The 27,828-nt window shown below is 27.7% G+C and overlaps 6 protein-coding genes across 6 annotated transcripts; 2 read left to right on the top strand and 4 right to left on the bottom strand.

Moving 5' to 3' along the window:
• Window positions 1-628: 628 nt before the first annotated feature.
• Window positions 629-1,712, top strand: PVX_101560 (variable surface protein Vir4-related; the record flags this gene model as incomplete). The annotated part of the gene is made up of 2 exons (XM_001614008.1): window positions 629-1,252; window positions 1,428-1,712. 2 exons carry the CDS (start codon window positions 629-631, stop codon window positions 1,710-1,712), a joined length of 909 nt encoding a protein of 302 aa, XP_001614058.1.
• Window positions 1,713-6,255: 4,543 nt separating this feature from the next.
• On the bottom strand, window positions 6,256-9,442 carry PVX_101555 (hypothetical protein; the record flags this gene model as incomplete). The annotated part of the gene is made up of 2 exons (XM_001614007.1): window positions 8,925-9,442; window positions 6,256-8,781 (listed from the first exon to the last, which is right to left on the bottom strand). Exons 1-2 carry the CDS (start codon window positions 8,991-8,993, stop codon window positions 6,256-6,258), a joined length of 2,595 nt encoding a protein of 864 aa, XP_001614057.1. The 5' UTR covers window positions 8,994-9,442.
• A 4,732-nt stretch (window positions 9,443-14,174) lies between these two features.
• Window positions 14,175-14,885, bottom strand: PVX_101550 (hypothetical protein, conserved; the record flags this gene model as incomplete). Its single annotated transcript, XM_001614006.1, has 1 exon — window positions 14,175-14,885. One exon carries the CDS (start codon window positions 14,883-14,885, stop codon window positions 14,175-14,177), a length of 711 nt encoding a protein of 236 aa, XP_001614056.1.
• Window positions 14,886-18,093: 3,208 nt separating this feature from the next.
• Window positions 18,094-19,202, bottom strand: PVX_101545 (hypothetical protein; the record flags this gene model as incomplete). The annotated part of the gene is made up of 2 exons (XM_001614005.1): window positions 18,723-19,202; window positions 18,094-18,552 (listed from the first exon to the last, which is right to left on the bottom strand). The coding sequence occupies exons 1-2, from the start codon at window positions 18,792-18,794 to the stop codon at window positions 18,094-18,096; spliced, it is 531 nt and encodes a 176-aa protein (XP_001614055.1). The 5' UTR covers window positions 18,795-19,202.
• A 3,628-nt stretch (window positions 19,203-22,830) lies between these two features.
• On the top strand, window positions 22,831-24,369 carry PVX_101540 (Pv-fam-d protein; the record flags this gene model as incomplete). Its single annotated transcript, XM_001614004.1, has 3 exons — window positions 22,831-23,091; window positions 23,231-23,356; window positions 23,521-24,369. Exons 2-3 carry the CDS (start codon window positions 23,291-23,293, stop codon window positions 24,367-24,369), a joined length of 915 nt encoding a protein of 304 aa, XP_001614054.1. The 5' UTR covers window positions 22,831-23,091; window positions 23,231-23,290.
• A 1,299-nt stretch (window positions 24,370-25,668) lies between these two features.
• PVX_101535 (Phist protein (Pf-fam-b)) lies at window positions 25,669-27,099 on the bottom strand (the record flags this gene model as incomplete). The annotated part of the gene is made up of 2 exons (XM_001614003.1): window positions 25,669-26,850; window positions 27,016-27,099. The coding sequence occupies 2 exons, from the start codon at window positions 27,097-27,099 to the stop codon at window positions 25,669-25,671; spliced, it is 1,266 nt and encodes a 421-aa protein (XP_001614053.1).
• Window positions 27,100-27,828: the final 729 nt, after the last annotated feature.

Genomic DNA, 27,828 nt, shown 5'->3' with positions numbered 1-27,828 from the left:
TGTACGGTTAATATTTTAATCATTTTCTACATAATGTTTTACTTAATATATATGTTTTAAATAAATTTTATAACCCTTTCAGAATCAATTTATTTCTATTTTTACTTCGAATATTTACTCTTATATATAATACATATTTCTATTGTACACAATTAAAACGAGCTAATCCTATAAACGTTTTTTATTTTATCTATCACCTAAATCCATATTATATACACATTTTCCATTAATTGGAATAGTATATATAAAAAATGTTACTAAGAAAACCAAATTAAAAACTTGCGCATTTGTTGCGCAAAATAGAGTACTATATAATTTGAGTTTTCAAATAATAAATACATATATATTTTACTTTGCCAACTAGCTAAAAACTAAGTCTATATTATATGACCTAACCACCAATAAAAACAAAAATACAAAACAATGGAGGTAACGATACATTGATCATTAATTATTATTATATATTGTTCTATATTTATGTGTTCTTTTTCGTGTTATGTGCATAATGAAGTATTCCTTTCCCCAAACATATAAATATTTATAACTCTTTATTTTTTATATATAATTAAAGGAACCTTGTTCTGAAGATTTACCTTCGCAATCGTTTTATAAAAGTTTGGGTGAGTACATGTATTCATTAGATGAATATGATCAATACTGTGTTTTAGGGAATTCCAATTACCAACATAACGAAAGTGTTAAATCACTTTGTCGACATCTTCTAAAAAATCTAAATCACAACTCTCAAATAAATGTCAATGAATCTGTTCCTTGCAATCATTATAAACTTTTGAGTTACTGGTTGTATAATCAAATAGAAAAAGTTTTTACTCCAAGATTTGAAGAAATAGAAAGAAAAAATATTTATAAAGAACTTACAAGTATATGGAAAGATTTCGTGAGCTCTCCATTTAGAAGAAATTTAAATAATTGTCAGCCTGAACCTGTCACTGTTTTTGATGATGATGATGATAATAATAATTGGAAAGTGAGAAAGGAATTTTACGAATACTGTGAAGATTATAACACTCTTAAGAAAAGTTGTACTCATAGTTTTTCTACTTGCGGTAAATATTATGATTATCTTGAAAATAAAAGTGATTTGTATAATCAGTTCCTTACACTTAATTTAAATAAACCCCAGGATAAATATTCAAGTTCTTATGAAAAATATAAAAAATTTGATCCTAGGACCCTTTTAGATAACTTACCATGCACATTTGAAATGTCTCCCGATGGAAAACTTGAGTATGTAAAAACAAGAACAACAAAATTGTATCAACCTAGAGTTCAACCGGTTGCTGCATCCCCTTATCGGGTTAATCAAGAACAAAAAATTTCAAGTCAGGCATCTTCACATCCGGAAGTTTCACGTCAGAAAGCTTCACGTCTGAAAGCTTCACGTCTGAAAGCTCCACGTCTGAAAGCTCCACGTCTGGAAGCTCCACGTCAGGCAGCTCAATATCAGGCACCTCCATATCAGACAGCTCCATATGAGGCAGCTCTACATAAGGCAGCTCCACGTAAGGCAGATCTACATGAGGAAGATCCACATGAGGAAAATCAATATAAAGCATATCCATACCAGGCATCTCTATATCGGACAACTCCACATCAGGAAGCTTCATATCAAGAATATTTGGAACCTGCTGGCGATGATCTCGAAACCAGTACTTCGCCTACAGAACGTGCAACTATCAATCTTCCTTTAATTGCTCTTTCAGTAATATTGCTACTGCTCACCATTTCGTTTACAATTGATGTAAATAAAAATAACTTTTGCAAACACGACAATTTTGCGTAAGCATTTATATATTGTTGTTATTAAAAATAAATTGTTTAAAAACATTTGTATTTCATGTCTATTCCTTTACTTTCTAGTTTACATCTTTCGGGTCCTGGATGATGAGGCGAGCGCGACGTAAAAGGCGATCTACCCCTCGATTTAACGAATATTACAGAGAACCATCTTATAATTACGATTCAGAATATACTGATTCATATGATCTCAACAGCACAAGGAATATACCTTATTACCCTGCATGATTCTCATAGTGGTAATCTTAGAAAAAACCTTAGGTGATGTAGAACAACTATGTTAATAAGCACACAGAAATAATTCTTTCAATAAATCGTTATAAGAAAGCGAAATGTGACGCGGCAATTGTTCAATACGGCGGATAAAAATAAATACATCTAAATAATGCTCAATAAATGATGATAATCATTTTGTCCAAACGTGTCATATATTATTGATAAAATAATATAGATTATGTCATAAAATTAGGAGTAAATTATCACGAGGAATTCCAAATAAATGCATATAATATCAATAAAATTGTAAGTTATTTGCCTATAAACGATATATATAAAATTAAACAAATTACCTATTATAGTACAGACAAATAAAAGTTGTACATGTAAAGGGATATACATAAACACAGATACATATTGGCCGTGTGTAGAAGTTCTACTGACCTTGGCATATTAAACTATAACTGTAATAATTAAGATTATACATTCTCAAATGTAAGAAAATTCATATAGTGGAAAAACTGTTAAAACGTAGCATAAGGCTTATATAAAATAATATTATACAAAAAGGGGGAATAAAAATAACGAAATGGATAAATGGTTAGTAGCTGAAAATAATATTTTTTGCAATTTTATTAAGGAAGCCTTTATTAAACTGGCTAAGCAGTGTAAAACGACGAAATGTGTGCATATTACCTAAAATGGGTTGCTAATTAATTTTTCACCTTACCTTAAAAATTTATTCGAACGAATTTAAAAAAAAAAAAGAAAATGATTGGTAACGTTAAATTGAAGTAAATGATAAGAAGGCTTAAAGCTTCATTTCTGCTGGTAGATACTACAAATTTGCACATTTTTCAAAAATGTTTTGTATGATACGGACATAACATATATTATAAATTTTATGCCACGTAAATATTAAATTGTTATAGCAACACTAAAATGTGCAACTTAGAAATGATCAAAAAGGAAGAAGGAAAGAAATAGTACTAGCATAATGTGTATATAGCTTCTTAAACATTTCACACTCGCAGGAGAAAAAAATATCAAACAATATCCCTGATTGGAAGCGCGCTTTACAATTTTAGCAGTGTAAATTGTGATAAAGTAAACAGATGCCAACAAACCAAAATAATCTCCTCATAAACACGAATGATCATAACACGCCTTCATTCTGTAGAAGAGGTATTTTGAAATGGAACATATTTTTAAGACTATTTAGAAAGCACATTGAGTAAAATCGCAAATTTATGGATTCCTTATGTACTGTTTAGTAAAAGACTTAGAATGTTTATTTATATATATTATTTTACTGTGTAATGTAAAACGCAGCATTTTTCCCGCACTGAAAAAATTCTAAAGTTAAAGGCGTGTGAACATAACTGTTTATATTACACAAATATATTATTTATTTTTTCTTTTTTGAAAAATATTGTATAAAATAATAGCTGTTAAAAAATCCTCTAATTTTTGTGGTTTATATATATTATTTACATAGTAAAGTACCGACCGCATATTTTTGTTTAAAACAACCTTGTGGTAGTGTTTACAGAATGAATGAGATATATATAAATACAGTACATATATTGAAAGCAAAACGTCAGATGAAATGACGTGCTCTCAAAATTAATTATTATATAATGTGTAAATTTGTAAACAATAAAATGTTCATTTATTTTATGCAACATATAATTTCTTACGTGTCATACGTGTTTTGTTAAATAGAAAATGTTTTTTCTACATTTGCAAACATATGTGAACAAATTAATCAAAATATTTAATTTATAATGATAATGATAAATTAAGATGAATCCTAAAAACTAAGTTCATGGACAACCTGTGCACAAAAAGAATCATTATTGACAATGAAATACTGAAACAGGGGAATTTTTCGACTATAATAAGTTATTCAATCAAAAACAATGACGCAAAAATGAACATGCCAAAAAAATAGAAAAATTAGTAAAATTTAGATGTTCTGCATAGAACGTAAAAATGGAAAGACATTTCCTCTTATTTTTCAATTACATTTGTATGTGCACATGCTAATGCTTGTCCAAGGAAGGATTCATTTTCGAAAACGGTGAGATGCACCATTTGGTCATATTTTCACTAAAAAATTTTGTCTCATTTGTAGATGATTAATATTTTCCTCCTCAGTTTTCTAAATATAACAAATTAGGAACACCTTTTATTTTAGTAAAAAATTCCTATCATGAATTTCAACACGAACTATGTAGATCAATTTTTGCTTTTTTATATTTTAATATTGTATTAATATTTTTCCTTATTTCTTGTAAAATTTTCCTTTTGGCCTGCCCTTTATTATACATACAATATGTATCTCCCCCGCTAGTTCGTTTATTAATATGAAATTTAATATCAGTTCTGGCCGGGCATTCTATATTATATGATATTATATTATATAAAGACGCGATCCCCCATTTTTAATTATTTTCCGCTTATGAGCATTTACACAAGTTATATCTACAAAAATAAGGCATTTCTCAGAATTATCCCATCTCGATTGTATAATTTTTAGATTCGTTTTTATTGTCTTCTCTTATGTAATACCTTTTTTTCTCATTTTTATTAAATACGAATTTACCGCTTCTGCTGAGGCAGTATTTCTCTCTATGTAACCCTTCTAAACGATTTTGAATCATATGCATAACTAGCACAATCATCTTCAAGTACGATGGTAATCCATGTATAGTTGTCTCTTCAATGAATATATCATCACAGATTCTAACTCGCGTGATGACAATTCCTATTCAAGATTATCGCAGTTATTACTTCTATATTTTCATGTATTTTATCTCCTTTTTTTTTAACGTAGATCCAAATGGAGTAATCTATTACATAAGGGTAAAACGTAAAACGAGCAATGTATCTACATCATAATTACAATTTAAGAAAGATATAAATTATACATATTAACATAAAATACTTATATGTTACGACTGAATTTACTCCCCCCCTATGGTAAACGTAAACAAAATAAAATTGTTCCCAGTATTACAGCAGCTATGCCGATTTGACCAAAATAATTTGCGTTTGATGTATTACATATCGTTTATATAATGTTAGAGGAATCAATGATTACCTCAGCTTCTATAAAGGCAAAGGACACAACAGTAAATGCCTCGACTTCGCCTATCTTTTGTGACCCATTATCTTACGAATGAGAATTCACAGGTGCTTCAGGTTCTCTAGGTGTAACATTTTTCGGGGCTTCGTCCCTTCTCTATTTAATATATCATTTAAACTTCGTAACATAAGTAAAACTTTATTCGGTTCATATTTATCATCACAATTAATATAGCAATAGCAGTAGTAATACATATTTTAGTAGTCACAGCAAAAATCATAACTATCGATAAAATATTTTAGATACATTTTATCAATATAAAAAGTATGTGCGTAACCATTTTGGCATTTACCTTTATCTGGATTATTGCTTATTGTACCTTCATAATTTTCAAAATAATCGCACAAAATCATTTTCTTCTTCTATATCTGCCATCCTACCAAATAATTGGGAATTGCAAGATGTGTCCTTTACATATTTTTCATTAATTCATAATACACCTGGTGCATTGCAATATAAATAATTATTAAATATTGAATTCGATAAAATTTAAATTCACTTATATATATATATATATATATATATATACAGTGATGATTAAAGTTTATAGTTATTATCGATAAAACTATTTAAAATTGAACGACAATGAAAATTTTTCGAAAACGAAAACAATGTAACAAATGCAACTGCCTAAATATCATACAAAAGAATGAAATAATTTATTCAATATAATAAGCTAGGGGGACTCTTAACTAAAAAATATTTTTAAATTGTCATATACATATATTTACAAGCTAAAGAGAAATGATATTTTAAGCAAATATATATTATATGAATATATATACAAAATATCACCCAAACAATGAGAATATAAACTAATCTCTCATGTGTACTTATAAATAATACATGTAATATTAACAAAGAAAATCAATTTATAATGACTAAATATTATTCTGACAAAATAATGCGAATAACAAGTGTGAAAAATTAAAAAAAAAAAAAAAATTAAAAAAATGTTAAATAAATACATATATCATAACCTATGATACTAATGTTTTAAAACACAGCAAAGTTAGGATATACATTTTATTTTTTATATATGTATTAATTTCGGACAGATAATTTATATACTATTTTTTTTTTATAGCCATCCTAAATTTATTATATTTCTTCTTTATATTTTTTATAAATCTCCTTTCATATCTATGATACCATTCCAATTTGCCTTTTTTATCTAGGTATACGATTATTCTATATATAATATAAATAAGGACTGCGACTCCAAGAGCTATAAATGATGGGAACATTGATTGCATTACACCGTATGCTGTACCATATGCAGTACCTGCAGTAGCACCTTCAAGTGCGGCATTGATAACGGTAGTTGTCGTTTCTACGAAAGTATTTGTTACGCATTGCGCAACATTAAATACGGCCGACACCACTAAACCCCAAATAGAATTACTAGTCGTTGCTGCATTCATTGTATCAGACGCACACTTTCCAATTTCAGATACAATTACAGGTGCTTTATCTACAATCACATCTACAGATTTTTGAACACCTACAGCTAGAGAGTCCCACACAAGATGTACCTTCATTACTTCCACATATCCTATTGAAAAGCCTATTATTGCTCCTATAGCAAGTAGTGGCGCTACTCCATAAATACCCACTTTTCGTAAAATTTGAACTTTTCTACTAGGTTTTTTTCTAACGTTTGCAAGAACACTTTCGAAAAGTGCTTCTTCTGTCGCTTGGTATACGGAATCTCTGACGTCCACATCAATTACATTAGAGCCATATAATTTTCTTAACATTTCAAGATCCTTCTTTGGAAACACATTCTCCATAATCGCTTCAATCACCAATGGTTTTCTTTTTATTATTGGTTTTTTCTTCTTCTTTTTGTCCATATGTATATCTACAATGAATTTTTTCCCCTTTGCGACTTTTTCTTCTCCTATTTTATCATCTTTACTTTTAGAATCATCAATGTCTATTAGTTCACTTTTCTTGGTCTTCTCACACATATGCGTGCTGATAGTAGTAGTTTTCTTTTTTTTTTTAGTTTTTGTTTCATCTTTTTCCTTCTTTTGACTCATATGTATTTCTATAGTCCATTGTTTCTTTTTCGTGATTTGCTCGACTTTTTTTTTATCAATTTTATCTGCCAAATCACTCTTTGGTAATTTGTCCTTTGGGCTGATTTCCACATCAATTTTTTCCAAGGAATCGCTCTTTGGTGTCGATTTCTTAATATCTTTTATATCGATTTTCTTTATTAAATGATTTTTTTGTAATATTTCCCTTCTGTCTATAGCTGGAGTGTCATCTACAGAATCATCAAATTTTGGAGGAAAAAATGTTTTTCTTTTCAGATTACTTGTCCTTATAAAATCATCTTTCTTTAAGAACTCTCTTTGGATTAAATTATCCCTATCAACAGAAATGTCCTTTTGCAATAAATTCTTTTTGTGTCGCATATCAACACTCACTGTAGAGTCCCCTTTTTGTTTTAAATTATTTCGGTTTATTGTTCTACGCGATTGTATAAAATCCTCCTTTTTCAAGAACTTCTGTTTTAGCAGGTTATTCTCTTTTACCAAATCATCTTTTTGCAACACACTCTTTTTATAGTTCAAATCTTTTTTCTTTAGGGAACCATGTTTAAGAGATAAATTGTCTCTCCTTTTTAGATTATTTTTCCTTATAAATTGTTCTCTATTGAACGATTCCCTCTTGGACACATAGTTATTATTTTTGATAGAACCAACATTTTGCAATAAGTTGTTAGGGTACCTCATATCAATATTGGTTGGAGAATCAAAACTTTGTGAAAAATAATACGCGTCAATTTCAGGAACATTATTAATGATATCCCCTGTTTTTGTTTCTACTTTATTATTTGAATTAGAAATATTATATAATATATCAACTAACAACACTTTTAAATCATGTAATTGGGGTTCTGTTATAGGGTTGTTGCCTAACAAAACTCCTTTTAATTCTTTCAACTTCGATTCTTCCATTAATTTTTTAGATACTATAACTCTTCCAAATATATTTAACAAAGACAAATACGCCATTCTATTACTAAACTTATTTTTATTTAATACATTTAAAATAAATTCTGTGTTCAATTCATTTCCTAGCAGAATGTCTTCTAATTCCTTTAACATTAAATTTCTTATGGATGGGTTGCTTAACAAGTTTTCCTTTAGCACTTTTAGGACATTTTTTTTTTCCATTTGATCACTATCAGATAGGACTTCTTTTACTTCGTTTAATTTGGATTCTGCTATTAATTTATTATCTAGCAAAGTTTCTTCTAAATTTTTTAACATTGTTTCAATTATCTGTGGTCTGACCAATAATGTTTCTTTTAATTCATTTAACACAGACTGCTGCCCTTTCGATGCGTCTACAGGGGGTGGTGGTGGTGGTGGTTGTTTTTTCTGTACGTCTTTTCTTTTAACTTTTTTTACTTTTTTTGCTTCATTGTTCGAATATTTCTTCTTTAATTTTGTAGAGTTCTCAAATTCCTTTGACCAGCGTACTTTATTTTGCGAAGGCGCATATTGCGCCTTCCGAGTTTCGAGTTCTACCGAGCCATCTTGATTTGTTTTATTCTCAGGATATATAGCAAGGGTACCCTAAAAATTAGGTTAGAGATTAAATAATATGAGGTAATATACGCGTTCTATGTATTGATGAAATTATGTCTATATGTAGAAAGGCATCTGAAAACGATATATATATATATATATGCAGTCTTCTAATCTTTTGTAAGCCTTACATTATAAGGATTTAGGACTACACATAATAAGAGTTTACATATAAAAAACTTGGCCAAAAAATGGTACATATTTCCTTTTATTTTCGCATATATGACATTTCCCTAGTACTCATCTTTTAAAGGAATAGTATATTTATCTACCCTGTTTTTACTGATATCAGCATATTTAATAATAAATACTAATGCCAATATTGTACACTCCCATGTTTCTTATACTTAATTTTTTTAAAATAAAAAAACAATTAAATTTTTATTTTAAAAGTCAAGTAATATCCATGACATGGGGGAAAAATTATTTAAAAACAATTTTTATGTAGAGTTTATATTTTTTGTGAACAACTTCAAATTTTCTTTTCTATTAATATATATATAATATAATTATTTGACGTTCATATAACGTAATTTTATTAAATATACAAAAATAAAAGTTCCTTTTTAATTAATTATTATTTTTACTTTTGCTTAAATACAATAATATGCAAATATATATAAATATATATTTATAAACTTAATTATATAAAAAAAAAAAAACAACAAAGAATGAAATTTAACTAAAGCCGAACAAAATAATGAAATAAAGAAACTAATTAAAATTATTTTTACATATAATGTAATATAAGCAATAACTAACTTGTATAGCTTTTATTAAACCACAATTTTTTTTTTTTTTTCGGATTTTTAAGTATACGATATATGTCGTAACTGCTGTATAATATATAAAAAAAAAAAAAAAAAATAATAATAAAAAAAAAAATTCAACTATTCCAACTATAAATAAGAGCTCGCAGTTCAAATATTATTTATAATAAAATTAAAATAATATACATTTACTAAGCATTACAATTTAGAACAATTAACATGTATAGCAAAGTTTTATACAATACGATCTTTTTTTTAGCATTAAACATAATAATATATTAAATTATCGTTTTCTTATTTTTAATTAGAAACATAAAAAATGGGAAGACAAAAAACATATACAACATAAAAAAGTATTTTCTCGGTACTTACATGCGTAAATTTTTTTTTTAGCTGTTCCTATAAATTCCGCGCATTACTTTTTATGTACTAATCGCGTGAAAAACATAGATAAGAAAATTAAGGATATATATATTTTACATATATATGATACTTTTTTTGAGATCACAACATTAGTTCTGCCAATACCACATAGTAAGGCGTAGGGGGTAAATTATAATAGACTTTATGGTAAAAATAAATCGAATTATATATGTTTCATTTAAAAGGCCTTTTTCCTTTAGCTGCTTTGGTTTTAAAATTATAATTAAGCTGTATATCATATCATTCATTTATAAAATTATTAATTATATTAACACTTAAGGATAAATTCTTAAAGTGAAATAACCCCTAAGAAAAATAATTTGTATAGTACTAACAAAAGTGCGGACTAAAAAAAATGCACTTTTATGTATATATATTTCTAATAAATATTGCTTACACTTCTTTATAAAAATCTTATTGACACAAACAGAAAAATTACAATTTTTTTTTGATAATTTTAATAAACGTATTCATGTAAAATGATAGGGTTTTTAAAATTTCAATACCCTGAAAAAAATTAAAATCAAAAACAAAATTATGACCTCTTTATTCACAATCTTCTTATATTTTAAATAAATTATTTTCCTACTTGAAATGTTCTATTTTTGCAAATTTTTCAAAACACATTTTGAATGCATAAACGAAATTTATCATTACCCTGTTTAAATAAGCATATATATATGTATCGAATTGTTTTGTCTTATCATAGTCTATTCGTTTAAACTTTATAATGAAGGAATGCTAACAGTGGTTACCTTTTGTACACCACAACAGATTAATAGCCTCACGGTAGCAGTAAAAACTCATTTAATGTAACGCGATTTCATGGATACATCTGAAAAGAATGGGAAAACAGCTACGTATATATTTTAGTATATATACAAGGATATTCTACTATAGGAATAATTCCCCCTGTGTTTTTCTTATCTCGTTGAAAAAGCGCAGTCCTTTCACTCTTAAATTTGTCTTAGTTTAAGAAAATAATTCGAATTTTTAAAAAATGAAAAAATATTGTTTTAAATTAAGCTCTCACTTTGAATGTTCTTTATTTTTGTCTTTATATATGCGCTGAAATTCGTATTCTACTTGGATTTTATAAAAATATCTTGCTTCAATGTTTTTACTTGTTTATTTTTTGTAAGACCACATAAAATTTACTTTTCATAGAACGCAACCATGTTACCCGTATAACTGAAACATACCGTATTATGTTATTTTATATAAAAAGGTGAACCGTACCTATAAATTAAAAGAATCCACATTCACTTACTCCCATTGCATTTAAAATTTATATGAGAAAAATAATTTTTATTTATATTGCTTCTTCCATTTAACTGTGTAACGCGTAACAAAAAGGAGTAGAGACTCATATATCTTATAAGTTGTTAACATTAAACTGTTAGAAAGACACACAAAAAAAGTGTCTTTTGCAAGCTTCATTTCTTTTCAGAAAATGTCATACAGTATGAAAACACAAAATGGAAAATAAATAAATTGACATTTTTCTATCTGTCAACATGTATAAATCTAAAATCGTAATTAATAATTCGAATGAGGGAACAAAATGTTGTAAAGATGCCAGCAACAATTGTTTATATGCTATTTTTTAAGTAGCAGTTGCCTAGTGTTAGCTTTCCCTATTTTATTAGCTCTAATCATAGAACAGTTTCTTTATCGGGCGAATTATCCAGCTTTCGTGATTTGTATGTTTTTGTTGCCTATTTTTATCCCTAAGATTAAATCGTATTAATTAGCCCTTTGCCGTATGCAAATGGGGCACTTTACTCAGTATTTCTTCTGTATTACTAAATCCTACTGGGTTCGTAATTGTCTATTTTGGCATCTATCTCAATCGAAAACTTGTAGTAGTAAATCATCCTAAGTGGCTTCAGAATAAGCAATCTGAATTATAACAGTTGTACTTATTATAAGAATATAATATTGAAATATACGCTACCCATTTTTTATTTGCATTAATGAATAAATGTATTATTATTTACGGGCTATATTTGAAAAGAGGCCTACTGAAAATGACCTCTAAAATGTGCTCAATTGGGATTCCTTACACATAATGACACTATAAAGTGTTAAAATTTTAACAAACATATGAAATGCTAATTAAGTGCAGCAGTGAGTAAATTACTTCTTTATAAATGACTAGGTCTATAAAACTTTTCATTCTACTTTTCTAAGATGATAATTTAATCGTAAAAACAATATTCACATTAAATAAATTCACAACACGTATTTGCACAATAGCTGATATTGACTATATATGAATTTTTGTTCTTCCACCATTTCGTTACGTTACTTCTTATGTGAAATGTTGTCATATGCTCACTACTGAATGAAGTTTTAGAAAGACTTATAAATAATTTAAGAAAACAATTTATGCTGTTAATCCATGGTTAACAAAGGGGACTAAAAATGTCTTGTCCTTACAAGCTCACACGATGCAACTCGAAAGATACATAACAATTATGTGTAAACTATTACCTTCTTCTAGATATGAGCACCTAATAAAGTATCTTATACCTTTGTATAATTAAAGGGGGAAGTTTTATTTTCAATGAAATTCTCCTTTTATGGACATTATTTCCTTCTCTTTATGTATTATACGAAAAAATAAGTTACAATATTCTATGGTTACCTCTTAGGTCGTATCACCATCGGCTAAAGTAAATAACTCCCACCCACCGCAATCTGCCCTTAGATTAACTAATCTTTCCTCATAACATACGCAACAAACAAAAGTAAGAACAAATGTTTACTTCTGTTAATATATAACATGTTGTGGATATAAAGGTAGAAACAATTTCGTTCAGATGGTAGTTGTTTTCGCTTCACACCCCCTGTTTTGGTTTTAAAAATGCATAAATTGTTGGTTTACTGCTTAAGCAATTACTACGTGGTATAAAAAATATGCCATCATTTTTTCACATTTATGAGTGCGTTCATATGAAAAGCTCAGTTCACCCGCATGACATTGCTTAGTTCGCTATAAAGGCAAAAATGGACTTAAATGATGTGTAACCTCTCGACTTTATCAGCCAAGGTAAATCATTCGAGTAATGACAAACGTGCAAGACTTAACCGATGATGTTGTTAAAGATATAATAATAGAACGGATAGAAATTCTTGTTAATAAAACATATGGTGAATTGCACAGTATGATTATACAATACATTGTAAGCGCCCATTTAGTGAAAACAGCCCTTAGTGATATTCACATAATGTCATGGTCGTTATAAATCCATTCTACAGCTCGGAAGACACGTTTAATTAAAAGCCCACATATTTTAAGCACCAAAAATATGCAATCCGTAATATGAAGCGCATTTGTAGAATAAATATTCAGAACCTCTTTAAAAGATAGCCATAATTGTCATTTTAAATGATAAAGTTTAATTGTTACATTTTTACTCCATAAGACAGAACTGAATGCATATTCATTCTAAATGTGTTCATAATTAAATAAGATTGAATGTGTATGTGGCGAAGGAAAACGGATATGAATAAAATCGTCATATATATGAACAATCGGTACAAAAATGAACATACGAAATATTCACATGATATGTAGTGCCGAATAAATGCACATCGGAAGGCTGCATATTAACTGCAACTGCTATTTAAGCGGAAGCGGTTACATACATACGTGCGTGCACACGTACATACGTAAGCATATTCATTTAATTATTACTAAAAAGGCTTTAATAGGACAACTATAAAAAAAAGGTGGTAAAACAAAATGAACAAACTGAAAAAAATAAGCAAGGTGCACAAAAAAAAAAATAAATAAATAAATAAATAAATAAGATCAACGTGGATCATATACATATCGGATAATCATCACACATTTAAAAAAACTTAGACTAAAAAAAAATAGAATGAAAAAGTTATTTGCTACTGCAAGAAGGTTTTCCTTCACTCGTTTTTTACTTTATACGGGAAAAACTATTTTTCACATGACTTCCTATTTTGAATGTTTCGCTAAGCACACTAACTTATTAATTCCACCCATTCATATCCTTCGCACCTCATTCTGGATAATGCAGCTACAAATTGCTCACTGATTATTTATTTTATTTTTTCATTCTCCAATCGGAGTCTGTTCGCGCATACTCCATTTCGCCACTACGGTTATATTATATCCCTTTAGCATATCCCTTTTTGTCCCTTTTAATCTCAGTAATTACCAAAATAAGAGTCTATAATTCTTTCAATTATATCATTTTTTTCTTTCACTTTTTCATTGAACAACGATTCATTTGTGTTAATCAATTCTTGTTCAAATTTACTAATTGACTCCCGGCTCTCATTGATAATATCTACAAATTCGTTCAGTTCAAAAGATTCCCGATCAAGTAGAGCATAAAAACGCATATTGTAAAAAACTTCATGCTCTTTTTTTCTTCTCCATATGATTTCAGAACAATACTCCAATTTACCATCCAAAAAATTATCATTTGCCTTATATTTTTCTGCCAAAACTTTTAAATGTTTTGATAAAACATTCTGTATATTATCAAATTTACCTGCTTCAATATAACGCAGTTGCCACCATATACTATTCATGTCACACTTACAAGGGACACTTTCCAATGTATTCACTAAATTATATAACTCTTCTTCGGTTAAATGTATGTGCTCTTCAAAACATTTTTTGCGCATTATAGCTATATCAACAGAATTTAATTTTATTGGTGCATTATTTTCCTCATTTGTTTCATAATATGTTTCCACGCTTTTCTCCTGCGTTCCACAACTTGAATCAACTTCTGAAGCAATTAAATTCGTTTTACCATTTTTATTTTTTAAAGCATCATACGTACAGTTGTTATTTTCGCAAAACTGGCTTAAATATCGATTACTTATTTGTGTCTGTGAAACGTTCATTTTGTCAAATGAAAATATTTTCTACGGAAAAATCGAAAAAAAAATTTAAATAATTTTAACAAAAGTTGTATTCACACGAATGTGTAACGCAAAAATATAGTCTCATCTGCACACATGTTTTTCGTCTTACTAGTAGCACTAAAAAAATAATAGCGGCTAAATATACGGTAGAACGCGTACAACAAATAAAACATAAAAAATATCTATTCTCCGCATTTTCACTACTCATAATATTAATATGTGTGTGAGAATTCTTAATATCGAAATTGTTGTTTCTTCAATGTGTGTGATTTGATGCGCAATAGCACCGTTAACGTATGCACATTTAAAATGTTTTACACAAAAAAAACAAAAAAAATATATATACATGTATGCATATATATACATATATAGGTGTGATCGTTTCGTAACAATATACTCTGAATTTATATTTATTGACAATCATCGCGTTAAGAGAAATAATCTCTTAATGAAATGTAAACCTAACGTTTAAAAAAGAACAAAAGAAATAGCCACTTGGCAGAATGAAACATTATATTACCATGAAACATATATATAATCTTTCAAAAGAATATTCCTAAAGTCCGTTTATTTTTATTTTGTTCAACAAAACCAAGTATTATTATCTTTCCTTAAAAGTTCAGAATTGTCCCAATTGTAATCGTTTCACGAAACAAACATTCTTGCAACCATTTAAACTTTTCCGTATATCACAAAAAAAAAATGTTACAATTCTTAATGTTCCATGGTGAATATCACGGAAATAATAATAAAAAAAATAATTTCTAAATTATTACTATTATTATTTTCCTTTATTAAAGGGAATTCCGATATTTTATAAAGCACATTTACCCTTTAATTTTAAACCTTTTTTTTTTTTTTTTAGCTTAAAAATTACATCCACCATGCTTTTTTCTCTAATGCACCTCACACATGCAACCCAGAAATGATTTATTTTTTTACAAATACTCTCGTAATGGACTTAAAAAGGTGCAAACAATTATTAACCTTAATGTACACTAAACCATATTTAATGTATATTAAAAAAGAATATAAATGAGAAAAAGTCGATTAACGTAATCTGAGTGTGATATACTGCAACTTTTACATTTCCCTTTTTTTTTAATAGAGCTTACAATTGTTTTTTCCAGTTTTGCACAACTTAATAAATATTCATTTTAAAAATAACCCTCTTTATTTACATATATTATTAGTTAGCGCTATTTTTTTTATTTTTTTATGTATTATGAATCAACATAATGGGTCATTTCACTTAATTCATTTTCATGTGTAACTTCCCTTTAACGGTTGATATAAAATCCATTGGAAATATGCAAAATGAAGAGGAAATAAAGAATGTAAAAATGATCGATCGGTTTACTAATAAATGGTGCATTAACTGTCTTCAAAACAGAACATAATGTAACGTAATTAATTAATGGGATAAGGGCTATGTTTCAATTACTTTTTCAAATTATTGTGAATTAACGCCTAAAAGGTTGTTAGGATGCTTCGGTTTGCTATATCTCTGTGTAGCGTAAAAATTAATGCCATTCATAGGAACAGTATTCTTTTAAAAAAAAATATATATATGTATATATATATATATATATATATATATATTTACTAAAAAATCCCCCGAGAATAATTAAATTTTAGCCATTCCTTTAATTTTCTTTTTTATAACGCGCATTTGTTGTTTTATCTTATCATTTTATTTATGCACTTATAATGAAATTTTAAGAAAATGATGCGTCTGTAAAACGTGTACAACCTTATTTAGTACCATTTTTTCATCATTGTGCGTGCGGAGAAGCATGCCGTACATACATTTTCGCGTGTTATTTTTAAATTATAATCTTATCTCTGCTAAAATTCTGCAAAAAGAGGTTAACATAAGTATTCATAGAACAGCAAAATTGACAAAACGGGACATGTTCCTTTTTGAAGTGTCAAAAATTGCCTACTATGCCGCATTAAGACAAAAATATAGTCAATGCTTATGTCCTAAGGACTATCCTTTCAGAGACAATGTTAATTAGAATGGAGGACGTGTCTTCAAACGCAGAACACCTTAACAAAGGTACATATACACATATGTATATATTGCATACACTGTATCATACTACAATAATATAAGCATGTAATATATAACTAAAAAATAGATCATTTTTTAAGAGGAAAAATACGTTTATCAACCCCTCCAATGAGCGTGAACCTTTTTAATTCAGTAATCCACTAGTCCAATGCTATTAAAAATCATGGTATTATACACTGTATTTTCTGACGTTTTTTTTTACCATGAAGACGGATTAGCACCTCATAATAACACATCCGCAAGTTTCTCAATTCCGTTAATAGCATTTAAAATTCTTCACAATAAAAATTAGGTGCTTGAAACACGAGCATAGTAAAAGAGCACATGTGTATAATGCCCACGCCATACAGCATTTTGTTACACCGCGAAATATATATTTTTCGATTGCAAAAAAAGCGTTACAGGAATTTCACTAAAATTTTGTTTTATATGACGCAGTTCTTTATGAAGCACCTCTATGAGTGATCATCGCTTTAAATTAAACAAGGCGTCACACGGTAGATGTATCGATCATCCCTTTTTAATTCATTTATACATCGAAATTAATTTTAATATAACGTAAATTAGAGGAACATCAAATAATTTAAAACGCACCCCACCCCCAATTTTTCTTACTTTTTTACCACTCCATGTTGATATAAATATGTATATGCAAAAACAGCAATTAAGTAGCTGTATAATTCGTGTTTACAATTTTATAAGTTATAATAAGAATAATTCGTTATACATATTTATGCATATACCTGCATATATGCAGCTAAATATATTCATCCCCATACATGAAGGAATTAAGAAACAAAAAAAAAGCACATTTAAACTTCTACATATCAATACATATAAATAATGTAAACATTACAAATATATGGATAAGTAAAAATGACTAAAAAAAATAGAAAGACATCTAAGATGTATTAATAATACCCATGTTACGTGTAAGTACTCTTTAATACTAAGCTCGTTGCGCATATTAAATTTAAGACTTTATAATGATAAGAGACTCGTGTAGAATATAATGCCGGATAACACGTTATTTTTATGCCACACGTAATTTACGTTATCATTCTCATAGAATAGCATTTGGTTGGTGACTATACGTTACATATATTGTGCTTAAAAAAAACGATTACGCGCATATTTTAAAAATCCTCCTGCATAAAGCATCATTATATCAATTCCCTTTTCTGGTTCCTTCAACAACAATTCTGCAAAAAATAAAGGAGTAATAGGAATATCATCTCTTTTTGTTCTGTAAGATTTACTTTTAGTGCCATCAACCTTATTTCCTGTGCCATTAACATTGTTTCTTGTGCCATTAACATTATTTCCTGTGCCCTTAAGATGTTTCTTATCTTCTGCAACTTTTTCATCCGTGGGTTGATGGGTACTTCCAGAGGATGCCTCCCCATCAACTCCAGTTTTTTCGCTTTTCACAGTATTTGACAATTTTGCGCTTTCATTATCGCAGCCGGAATGTATTTCACTGCTTGCAACTTCACTTAATGTTCTTCCATCTCTTAGATGTAACGTCTTTCTTCGGTTGCTCTGATAAGAACACTCTTCACCGACATTCTAAACAAATAAATAAATACACACATACCACATATATATGTATATATGCATATTCGCGTGTATAAGCTTGCGAATGAAGATAAATATCCCTGTCATGGACATGTGTTAATATTTCTCAAAAGACATGAAAAAAACGAAATTGAACACATCACATATTTCAATCATCTTACGTCTTTACTGGAACCATATAGTGTCCAAATTAATAAGGTAAAAACAAAAATTCTCATGCAAAAATTAGACATCGTTATGTTTCCCCTCTTTGGGCAATTCTTTTGGGTTTATATTTTTTGAGGACTAAAATTTTTCTGTTTATATTTTTTATTACATTCATCCAACAGGCATGCTTCGTTTTTTAAATAAAAACATATAAATAAGTAAATGAATAAATAAATATAAATACATATATACTAATTATAACCTTTTTTATAACTTTTTTTTTGCTTTATTCTAATAAAGCGTATGCAAAAATGTTGGACAAATGGGAATAATGCAGACAGGAATGAAACAACATAAACTGACTTAATAACAGTGCGACATAATTTTTTAATTATATATACAAATATGTAACGTTTCAAAACATATTAACATTTTAACAGACAATAATACTAATTACTAAATTCTTTAGTCTTACAATTTAGGGAACGTTAAATAAAAAAAATATAATGAATTTTTCTTTCAAAAACGCAGAAACTAAAATTAAAATATGAAAAAAAAAAAAAAAAATTAGAATGAACCCAGAGTCATAACTGCAATTCTGAAATAGTATTTAAAAAATCACATTTGTTCTGCCTAAAATGATGGTGGCAGCTATATATACAACATTTATTTTAATTTGAGTAATGCATTATTATTATGTCTTAATTATTTTTTACGTTTTACCGACGCCCACGTCCTACTTATAATTAAAACATTATTAACGTATCACGTATAAAAAATACGTAATAACGCGGACCTAATTGCTAACCCGTCATAACTAGCATAGCATATTTTATTGCGTACAATATATTTCATTTAAATTTATGGCAGATTTAATCATTTTATGCCATTTTTTATTATAAATCCTATTATGTTATATGTATATTTATTTACATCCTGTGGTTACAAAATATGTCGGATATTTTTTCACTTAAAAGAAGGATTAAATATATGGACGTAATTTTAAAACGTATAATTTTTTCTAATTTATTAACGCAACATTTTTATGCAAATAAATAACAAGTGAAACTTTTTATTTCCTCTTTTATAACAAAAAAAAAATTATTAAAAGATTTTAGAGTTATAAAATAAATGATGCCAGAAAAATTCAAAATGGAAAAAAAAAAAAAAAATACTTAAAAAGAAAGATATCTTATCAATCAATCATTCCTCTTTTACAATATTTGCATAATTATTAAACGTTTCAATTTAACCATGAAAGGAGTAATAAGTAGAATAATCATTAAAACGTTAAATCATTCAAGCATATAAAAATGTATATACAACGTTTCTTCTAATAAATTACCCCAAATTAAATGTTTTAACGAAAGCATTATGCTAAATGTTACTATTCCACAATGACAAAAATCCTTAGAAGCATTTTAAAGCTAGCTGGTTAGCATTATATACGAACTGAGAAAATGCAGATAACTCTCTAAAAAGTTAGCATACTTTATGTAATTGATTGTATCTACCACATGTATGCATTTGCGTTTTACTACATAAAAATTGTTCTAGTAAAACGGGAAGCACCGTGAAATAATGCACTCGTTTCAAGTTATATAGGAAAAAGGAGGGGAATAACTTTTATGCGAAGTAGAAATAAAACGAAACGTTGTTACTTCATGTCTATATCATTCAAAAAACAGAAAAAATGAATACATGCTTTGTCTAATAGTGAATGTCTTCTCTTTTACAAATAAATTCATATATAGATACTAATATTTTTCGTCTCATACAAAGATAGCTCCATTTCTTTAAAAAAAAGAAAAAAAATTTCGCTGCAGTTATAGATTCCTAAGAATAAATCACATAGGCGTTTCGAAAACGTCCATTATTTAAATATTTCAGTTTCCTTATTACGTAAAAGAACACCTAAATGATAGTAACGAATGGTTTACACATTATGTATCAATGTAGCATATTTATAAACTTTTTTTTTAACTTTCCCTAAAAACGCTTCTACAAGTTAATTTATAACCTAGGTGAATGTTCCTTTCAGTAATTACTGCTATTCTGAATATATAATGTGTTCTAATCAGGAAAGGAAAAACCTCATCTTTTCTTATTCATAATTACTGTAACTCCTCGAATACGTCTGACGCATTTATTCTTATAAGTCTTCACCCACATAAAATTTATATGAACAGTTCCTTTTATTTCAAAACTATATGTTTTAGTTAGTTCATATTTATTATGCCTAATTAATTTTTAACCTTTCTCAAAAAGGTATCGAAATTGGATAAAAGGTAACTCTGTCTGTATTTTTATCAATGTATGCAAAAAATCATCGGTGAGCTCTACACTCAAAATAATTATTAATCAGTAAAATTAATATACATATATATATATTATATGTATATACAATCAATGTATTGGAAAAAAACGCTTGGCTAATAATATTGTGCTGCGCATTAAGTCAAACGTTTTAAATGTAAAAATACTTTTAACATTAGGTTATAAAGTTAAAATTAGTTTTTACGTTTTTATAGAACCCTTTTAGAAACTTAAAGAGGTACAAAATAACTACCATTTGTATGACGTCCAAAAGTGGTCCTACTTTTTCAGATGCACGAAGAACCTAAGAAATATGTATTAACTAAAGTACCAATAAATATCAATAAACAAAGTGCGCATCCTCTAAAATGATGTAACGAATTATTCTTAAACTATCGGCATATCATTCTAATGCAATATAGGGAGAAATAATTCAGTTAATATGTAAACCCAACCATTTAAGGATAACTTATTATTTTATCATGTTTTGCTAAAATAAAACATTAGATCATTATAGCCTTACAATTTTGTAAACATTTAGTATAGTAATACGTCCTTATGATGTTTTTACGCTTTACCGAGGGAAGCTTATTCAACAGTAAGGCATGAGGATTAATAGTAAATAGGTTTAACACGAAAGTGCATTACAAAAAAGTTCCAGCGGAATAGGTTATACTATGGCTAAACAACTGTTCAGCATCGTTTTTATGAATATACAAGTTTAGAAATAGATAAAACGCGTTGTTCTTTCAAATGGTACATATGATTGCATAGCGAGTAGCTCAAAGGTTGCATAATGAAAAAATCCTTAAAATACATATGATCGATCACACTTATGTTCATTATATGATATTTTCTCCCCACATAAGTTTCTAATCAACTTAACGCTTACCATTTAATAATTGTATAAAAAGAAAAAAATAATATTGATATGAACAAATTCACAATTTCGCATAAAAGTATGAACCCTCCCACCTTTAGATTAAAATGTCTAATTAATTTTAATTACTTTTGATATAATAATGTTATTTTTATTATTTTTTTTTTAATATGTACATTTTTTCCTATTACAAAAGTATTCCGTCTACAAATTTTAGTATTTCATTCATGTACGCTACTTTACCTTTTTTCGTTTGTATCAAAAAATGGCGAGTAGAACGAAAAAAAAAAATATATATTTTTTCACTTTACAAATCTTAGTTTTAGCAATTTTTTCCTTACTGTACTATTTGAATTAATAAATTTTCAATACATGCAAAAAGGTAGGTCCAAGAAACAACAACCAATTACCATGTTAGCAATTCGTTAATAATATATGACACCGTTATTATAATACAAAATATTTAATAAAAAGTTAAAGAATTGAGCATAAAACCTGTTTATGCCTCATTCATTAGAATCTGTTAATTTTATTTATATTTTAATTTTTAAAACGATCTGTTACAATAAAAATCTATAAAATTAAAGGTATAATTTATAACTCTTCTCTCTTTTTTATTTTTATATTTTCTCCTTTGCGTTCACAAGAATAGTGCGCAAAAAATAAAAATACTCCAATGCAAGAAATTATGTCTTTAGAATTTTTTTTTTAATTTGCTGCATTTTAATTGTAACTGTGGATATTTAAAAATGACATATATATAATATATATATATTATATATATATATATTTCTCTCTCTTTTGTCAGTTTAAATTGTAAGAATAACATGGAACCTATATTTTTAGTTTAAAATATTATGCTGGTTTTTATTATATCCCAACTGCCCTTTAATTTACATTAATTTCTATACATGCAAATATTTTTTATTCCTTTTAAGTAATACTTATGATCCAGTTATTTCCTTGTCCAATAACATATAAGTTCTGTCAAGTATAAATCGTAGTATATTTTGAAAATTCCATATAAAAACTGCTATTAACTAAATAAACGCAAATTTTAAATAATAGAAAATTTCTCAATATTTCCAAATTATACATAAACATATATTTTTTATAAAAAAATATTTTTTCTTTCTCTGTTGTCAAATATATTTGTTGATATTAAATTTGATTCAGTTTTGATTAAGGTAAAATATTTTTTTTACTTTTCAGAAGAGAGGTGGCAAAAAATGTATAATATACATATATGTGCATGTAACCACTGCGCTTTATTAAGTTTCTACAAAAAAATTATTTATTCCGAAACCCTTTTTTTTTGCTTTTCAGGCTGATTTGCAATTTTAAAGAAATTTTACATATAAGTAAATTTTAAAAAAAAACGCAAACATGTTCTCATTCGCCAGTACATTTACTTTTGCCTTGTTAATGATAGCAGGCAGCAATTCTTTTGAAGTATGATAAAAATTGAATTTACGAATTCTACGATGAAATTTAACTGTTTTATATTTTCACTTTTGATGAAAATTTGTTAGAATAAAAATAAATATGCACAAATGCACATGCACACATATATTTTTTTTTTTCCTTTTAATCATCATATCGATCATAATTTTTAGACAGCTCCACATGATAATGCATGGGGTAGCAGTATACACCTAAAGGGACAATTTGGCGCAAGAACTAGCAGATTGTTGAAAGGAGAAACGGAATATGCTTATCCAAGCAGATATGCACATTCAAAAGAAAGAATAATAGATATTTTAGAAGGTGACGATTGTAAGGCTACAAGAAAATATAAGCCACTAGTGTATGATGACGAATTTCTAAATGTACATAATGAATTAAGCTATGATAGAAAATATCAGAAATCAGCTAAGCAATTCAAATCTGGAGACAACCATAACAGAAAATTTGGTGCATTAAACAAAAGTGATGATTTAAACAGCTTATATGATTCGTCGGAGTCTGTGAATGATGATGTGTATAATTCATTCGATGACTTAAAAAGTGATATCGCTTATGATGATTCAAGTGATGATTTAAGAGCTAACAATTATTTCGAACCAATGTATATGCAAAGAAGAAAAAAAGGATTTCTTGAAAAAGTATTTCACGAAGGAACTAAATTAGAAATAGTTGAGGATTCAAGCATTGTTAATTTTGTAAAAAAAATTGATTCTAAAGTTGAATCAGAAATATTACGTTTCCTGAAAAGTGAGAACAAACATTATCAGAGTAAGCACAGACCCGAAAATTCTTCGAGCTCTCTAGAAAGATATAAAATATTTATGCCATTCGTAGTTAACGTTTTCATAATAGTATTATGTGCATTAAATGGCGCAATACCGGGTGTTATTATATTTCAAATATTAGGAGTAGTGATGGCACTTTACTATAAGCGTAAAAAAGATAAATGTCATAAATTTTTGAAAAGAAGTAAAAATGTATCACGTAAGCGTCGCTAAATGCAATCGACTATTTTGAATACGCTTAAAATGTGATATATAATTCAAAGAAAAAATGTTTTTTCTCGCTACATATTTTTAATATCAAATTATTTACTTTCTTCTGTTGTTCTGTTGAAATGTTTAATTAATAAAATTTTTTATTTTCCCCCTTGAAATATACCAGCATAATGATGTTATAATGCCATTTATAAAGCATTAGTTTTTTTAATTCTTAAGGAAAAACGAATTTGTTAGTTGTTTTTTTTTTTTTTGTTATATCCTATTTTAATGAAGTTATTTGATGATTTGCTCTGCAATAACTATGTGTTTGAAATTTCCCAAATTTTATTTTTTCAATTCATAATGAAAGTATTAACTATTCGGTAACTTTTAATATAATACGAATTTTTTACAAAAGGTGTATCCACGTCTTAGAAACTCCTTTCTGTTGTTATGTATACTTTTTTATGACGATTGTTGATTAAAATATAAATGTTCAAATTACAAAACATTCAAGCAAAAAGTTCAAACAACCTTCTCATTTTTCGTTTTTTTTTTAAGTCAAAATTGTTTAAAGAAAAAAATAAAAATCATCACCTAAGTGTATTACACACTGAATTGAATATTATTGTGGATGATAAAAAAAGTACCTTTTTTTTTCCTTTAATTCATACAGCATAAGGATCCATAAAATATGTTTACCCATTTTTATATAGCTAATTCTTATATAAAATTCGTAGACACTCGATTTTTGTTTACCATGTTATAATTTAAAAAATTCTTATGTGTTACTAAAAAAACGAGTCTTTAAAACTGGCTCATGTGCTAAATGTATGCAACAAAATTGGGATAAAGAAAAAAAAAAAAATCCATAAGGGATGATTCAAGAAAAATTCCAGAAATGTAAGTAAAAGTGCAAGTATATCCTGAATACTAACACTCATGATATACGTGTTGAACTTTTATTATGTTCCCCATTTAAAAAAAAATGGGCTAAAATCTGCCAATATGATTCCTTAAGCATATTCAAATAAATGAGTAATAAAAAAAGAGAACTCGATTTAGTTGGCTAAAATTTATTTATCAAATATTTTAGCATAAGTAACTATTGTCTTTCCCCCCATTGGCATATGTATAATGGTACCTATATATATTACGTGAAAGTGTGTCCCCCAATTCGATAAGCTTACACGGTTTGATAAATATGCAGACGGCGATCAACGCAGATGTGGGTAACTAATCTTTTCTTTTCTTTTTTTACATACGTAAGAACCTTTTTTGCTACATAATAATAGAATATTTCTACATTTTATTTATTCATTCGCGGTTTAAATTTTTTTTAACATATCTTCTTGCTTTATTTTCTAAATAATCTTTCCAGTACCTCTCTATTTCTTGCCTCATCTTAATCCAGGTACATCTTACATCTTTTATAAAAATAACATATGTTTTTTTTGGACCATATGTATTAACAAGAATATGGTGTAATTTATTATAAAATTTTCGTTCTCTTTGCATTAGCTCATCTGTCATATCACTGTAAACTTTCAACCACTGCTTAGTTTTATATTCATCTGGTATCTTGGAAGCATTAGCATAATCATTCCAGTACAACATTAAACTTTGCAATGATTCAAAGAACTTATTTCTCTCTATCACATTGACAAGAACGAATATATTAAGCATATCGGTATCATGCACCAAATCATTTAAATTGTTTAGAATGGCATCTACATCTTCCTGTAATATACCACAATCACTGTTTTGGGAACTCTTATTATTGTTTTTATATGTTTCATAAGAATTTACCATTTCACTCGTCTGTGTGTTACCCATACCATTAACTCGAGATATTACGTTATTTGTATTATCACGTTTTGGCGATCTACCATCCTTTGAGTGTCCCCTCCTTACATTATCAAATGAATTCAAGTTGCCATGATCATTATCAGGAATATTTTCCTCTTCGTTGCCATTATACATATCAGGCTCACCATTGTAATATTCTTCATTTGTGTAATTATGGTTGTTCTGTCTTTCATCTGCGTATGTTTGACCGTTCCCGCTATTTCCAGCATATGCCTCACCATAATAACTTCCATTTCTATATCCATCATCGTAACTCTCCTCATTATATTGCCCATTTTGTCCGTTATATTCATCATACACTTCTTGTTCCTCAAAATATTGTTCACGTTTTTTTTTGCGTTTACCATTCATTTCGGCAGAAGTTCTTTTATTTTTCTTATGGTGCTTAACCATGTCACCCTTAGAACTACGTGAATCCTCTAAAAAATCAATTAATTCTCTAGCATTGAATTCGCCATGATTATTCTTTGATGTATTTGCAAAATCGTTTCTTCTATTATGGTTTGCAATTTTATGTGGTCCATTTCCTTTTTTAGATTTTCTAAAATTAGTTTCAGATAACATTCTTGAGCATCCCTTACTGCCATATTGTGATTCTGAGGTTGTATCACCATAATATGCGTAGTTATTCTATAAAAAAAAAATTCAAATAAAAGTCAAAAAAAATAAAACAATTTATTAACAATAATATGTTAATATTGAATAAAACTTACAAAAATGGGGCAAAAAATGATTAGAAGGAATCATAGAAAAATCGCCTATAGCTATCAATAAAAATGGCGTTTAATCTTTTACCTGTAAAAAAAGACATAGTAATGCGGGAATAACCACCGTTATATATCTTGATGGTGCAAAGGGCCTGCCACCTTTTATATTCATTTTTTTGTGCATTTCTACTGAAGTGTTTTTATTTTAATAGAATAAATTTCACAATTTTTCTTGCGGAAGAGAGTAGTTAAAACTTTTTTCTTTAAAATGTAAAATGGTTCCCTGCTACAGCATTCAATACTGAATATACTATACTGATATCTTTAAGAAAAAATATAAAGGCTGAAAGACATAATTGAATTGTCCATTTAGACTAGACTAATCTTTTGCATCCACTCATAAATAAATATATATAAACATATATAAACATGTATGTTGCCTATTTATTTAAATTATGTATTGCATAGCCTCCTCTTAACTAATTATATTTTATTATAAGAGTGCCACCTTGCTGCATTTATAATAATAAAAAAAAAGGTGAACCCCCTTTTTATGGGAACAATTTTTAGATAAACGTTTATAATTTAGATAAAATGCATAAATAAAAATATGTACAAAATTGTTAAACCTATATAATATGCATTGTCTAACCTCTTTTTTTTTTATTTTATCAATTTAATAGGAAAACATAAGAAAATGTTACCTTCTAGGCTTTATTTTACCAATCTTTTTTTTTTTTTTTTTTTTTTTACTATATAAAAAAATTGTTCTACCGTAATTTTTCATATAGGAACAATTTAAATTCTCATTTTCTCTTAATTTTTTTTTTTTTTCTTTGTCTACTCCGCGAAAGAATATTTCATAGAATTTGATCATTTAAAAAAAATTAAATGAATCATT

The sequence above is a fragment of the Plasmodium vivax genome, chromosome 14, assembly GCF_000002415.2.
Source record: "Plasmodium vivax chromosome 14, whole genome shotgun sequence".
Taxonomy (NCBI): Eukaryota; Apicomplexa; class Aconoidasida; order Haemosporida; family Plasmodiidae; genus Plasmodium; species Plasmodium vivax.
Note: the sequence above shows the minus strand (reverse complement) of the source record. Positions and strands in the feature narration are given on the sequence as shown.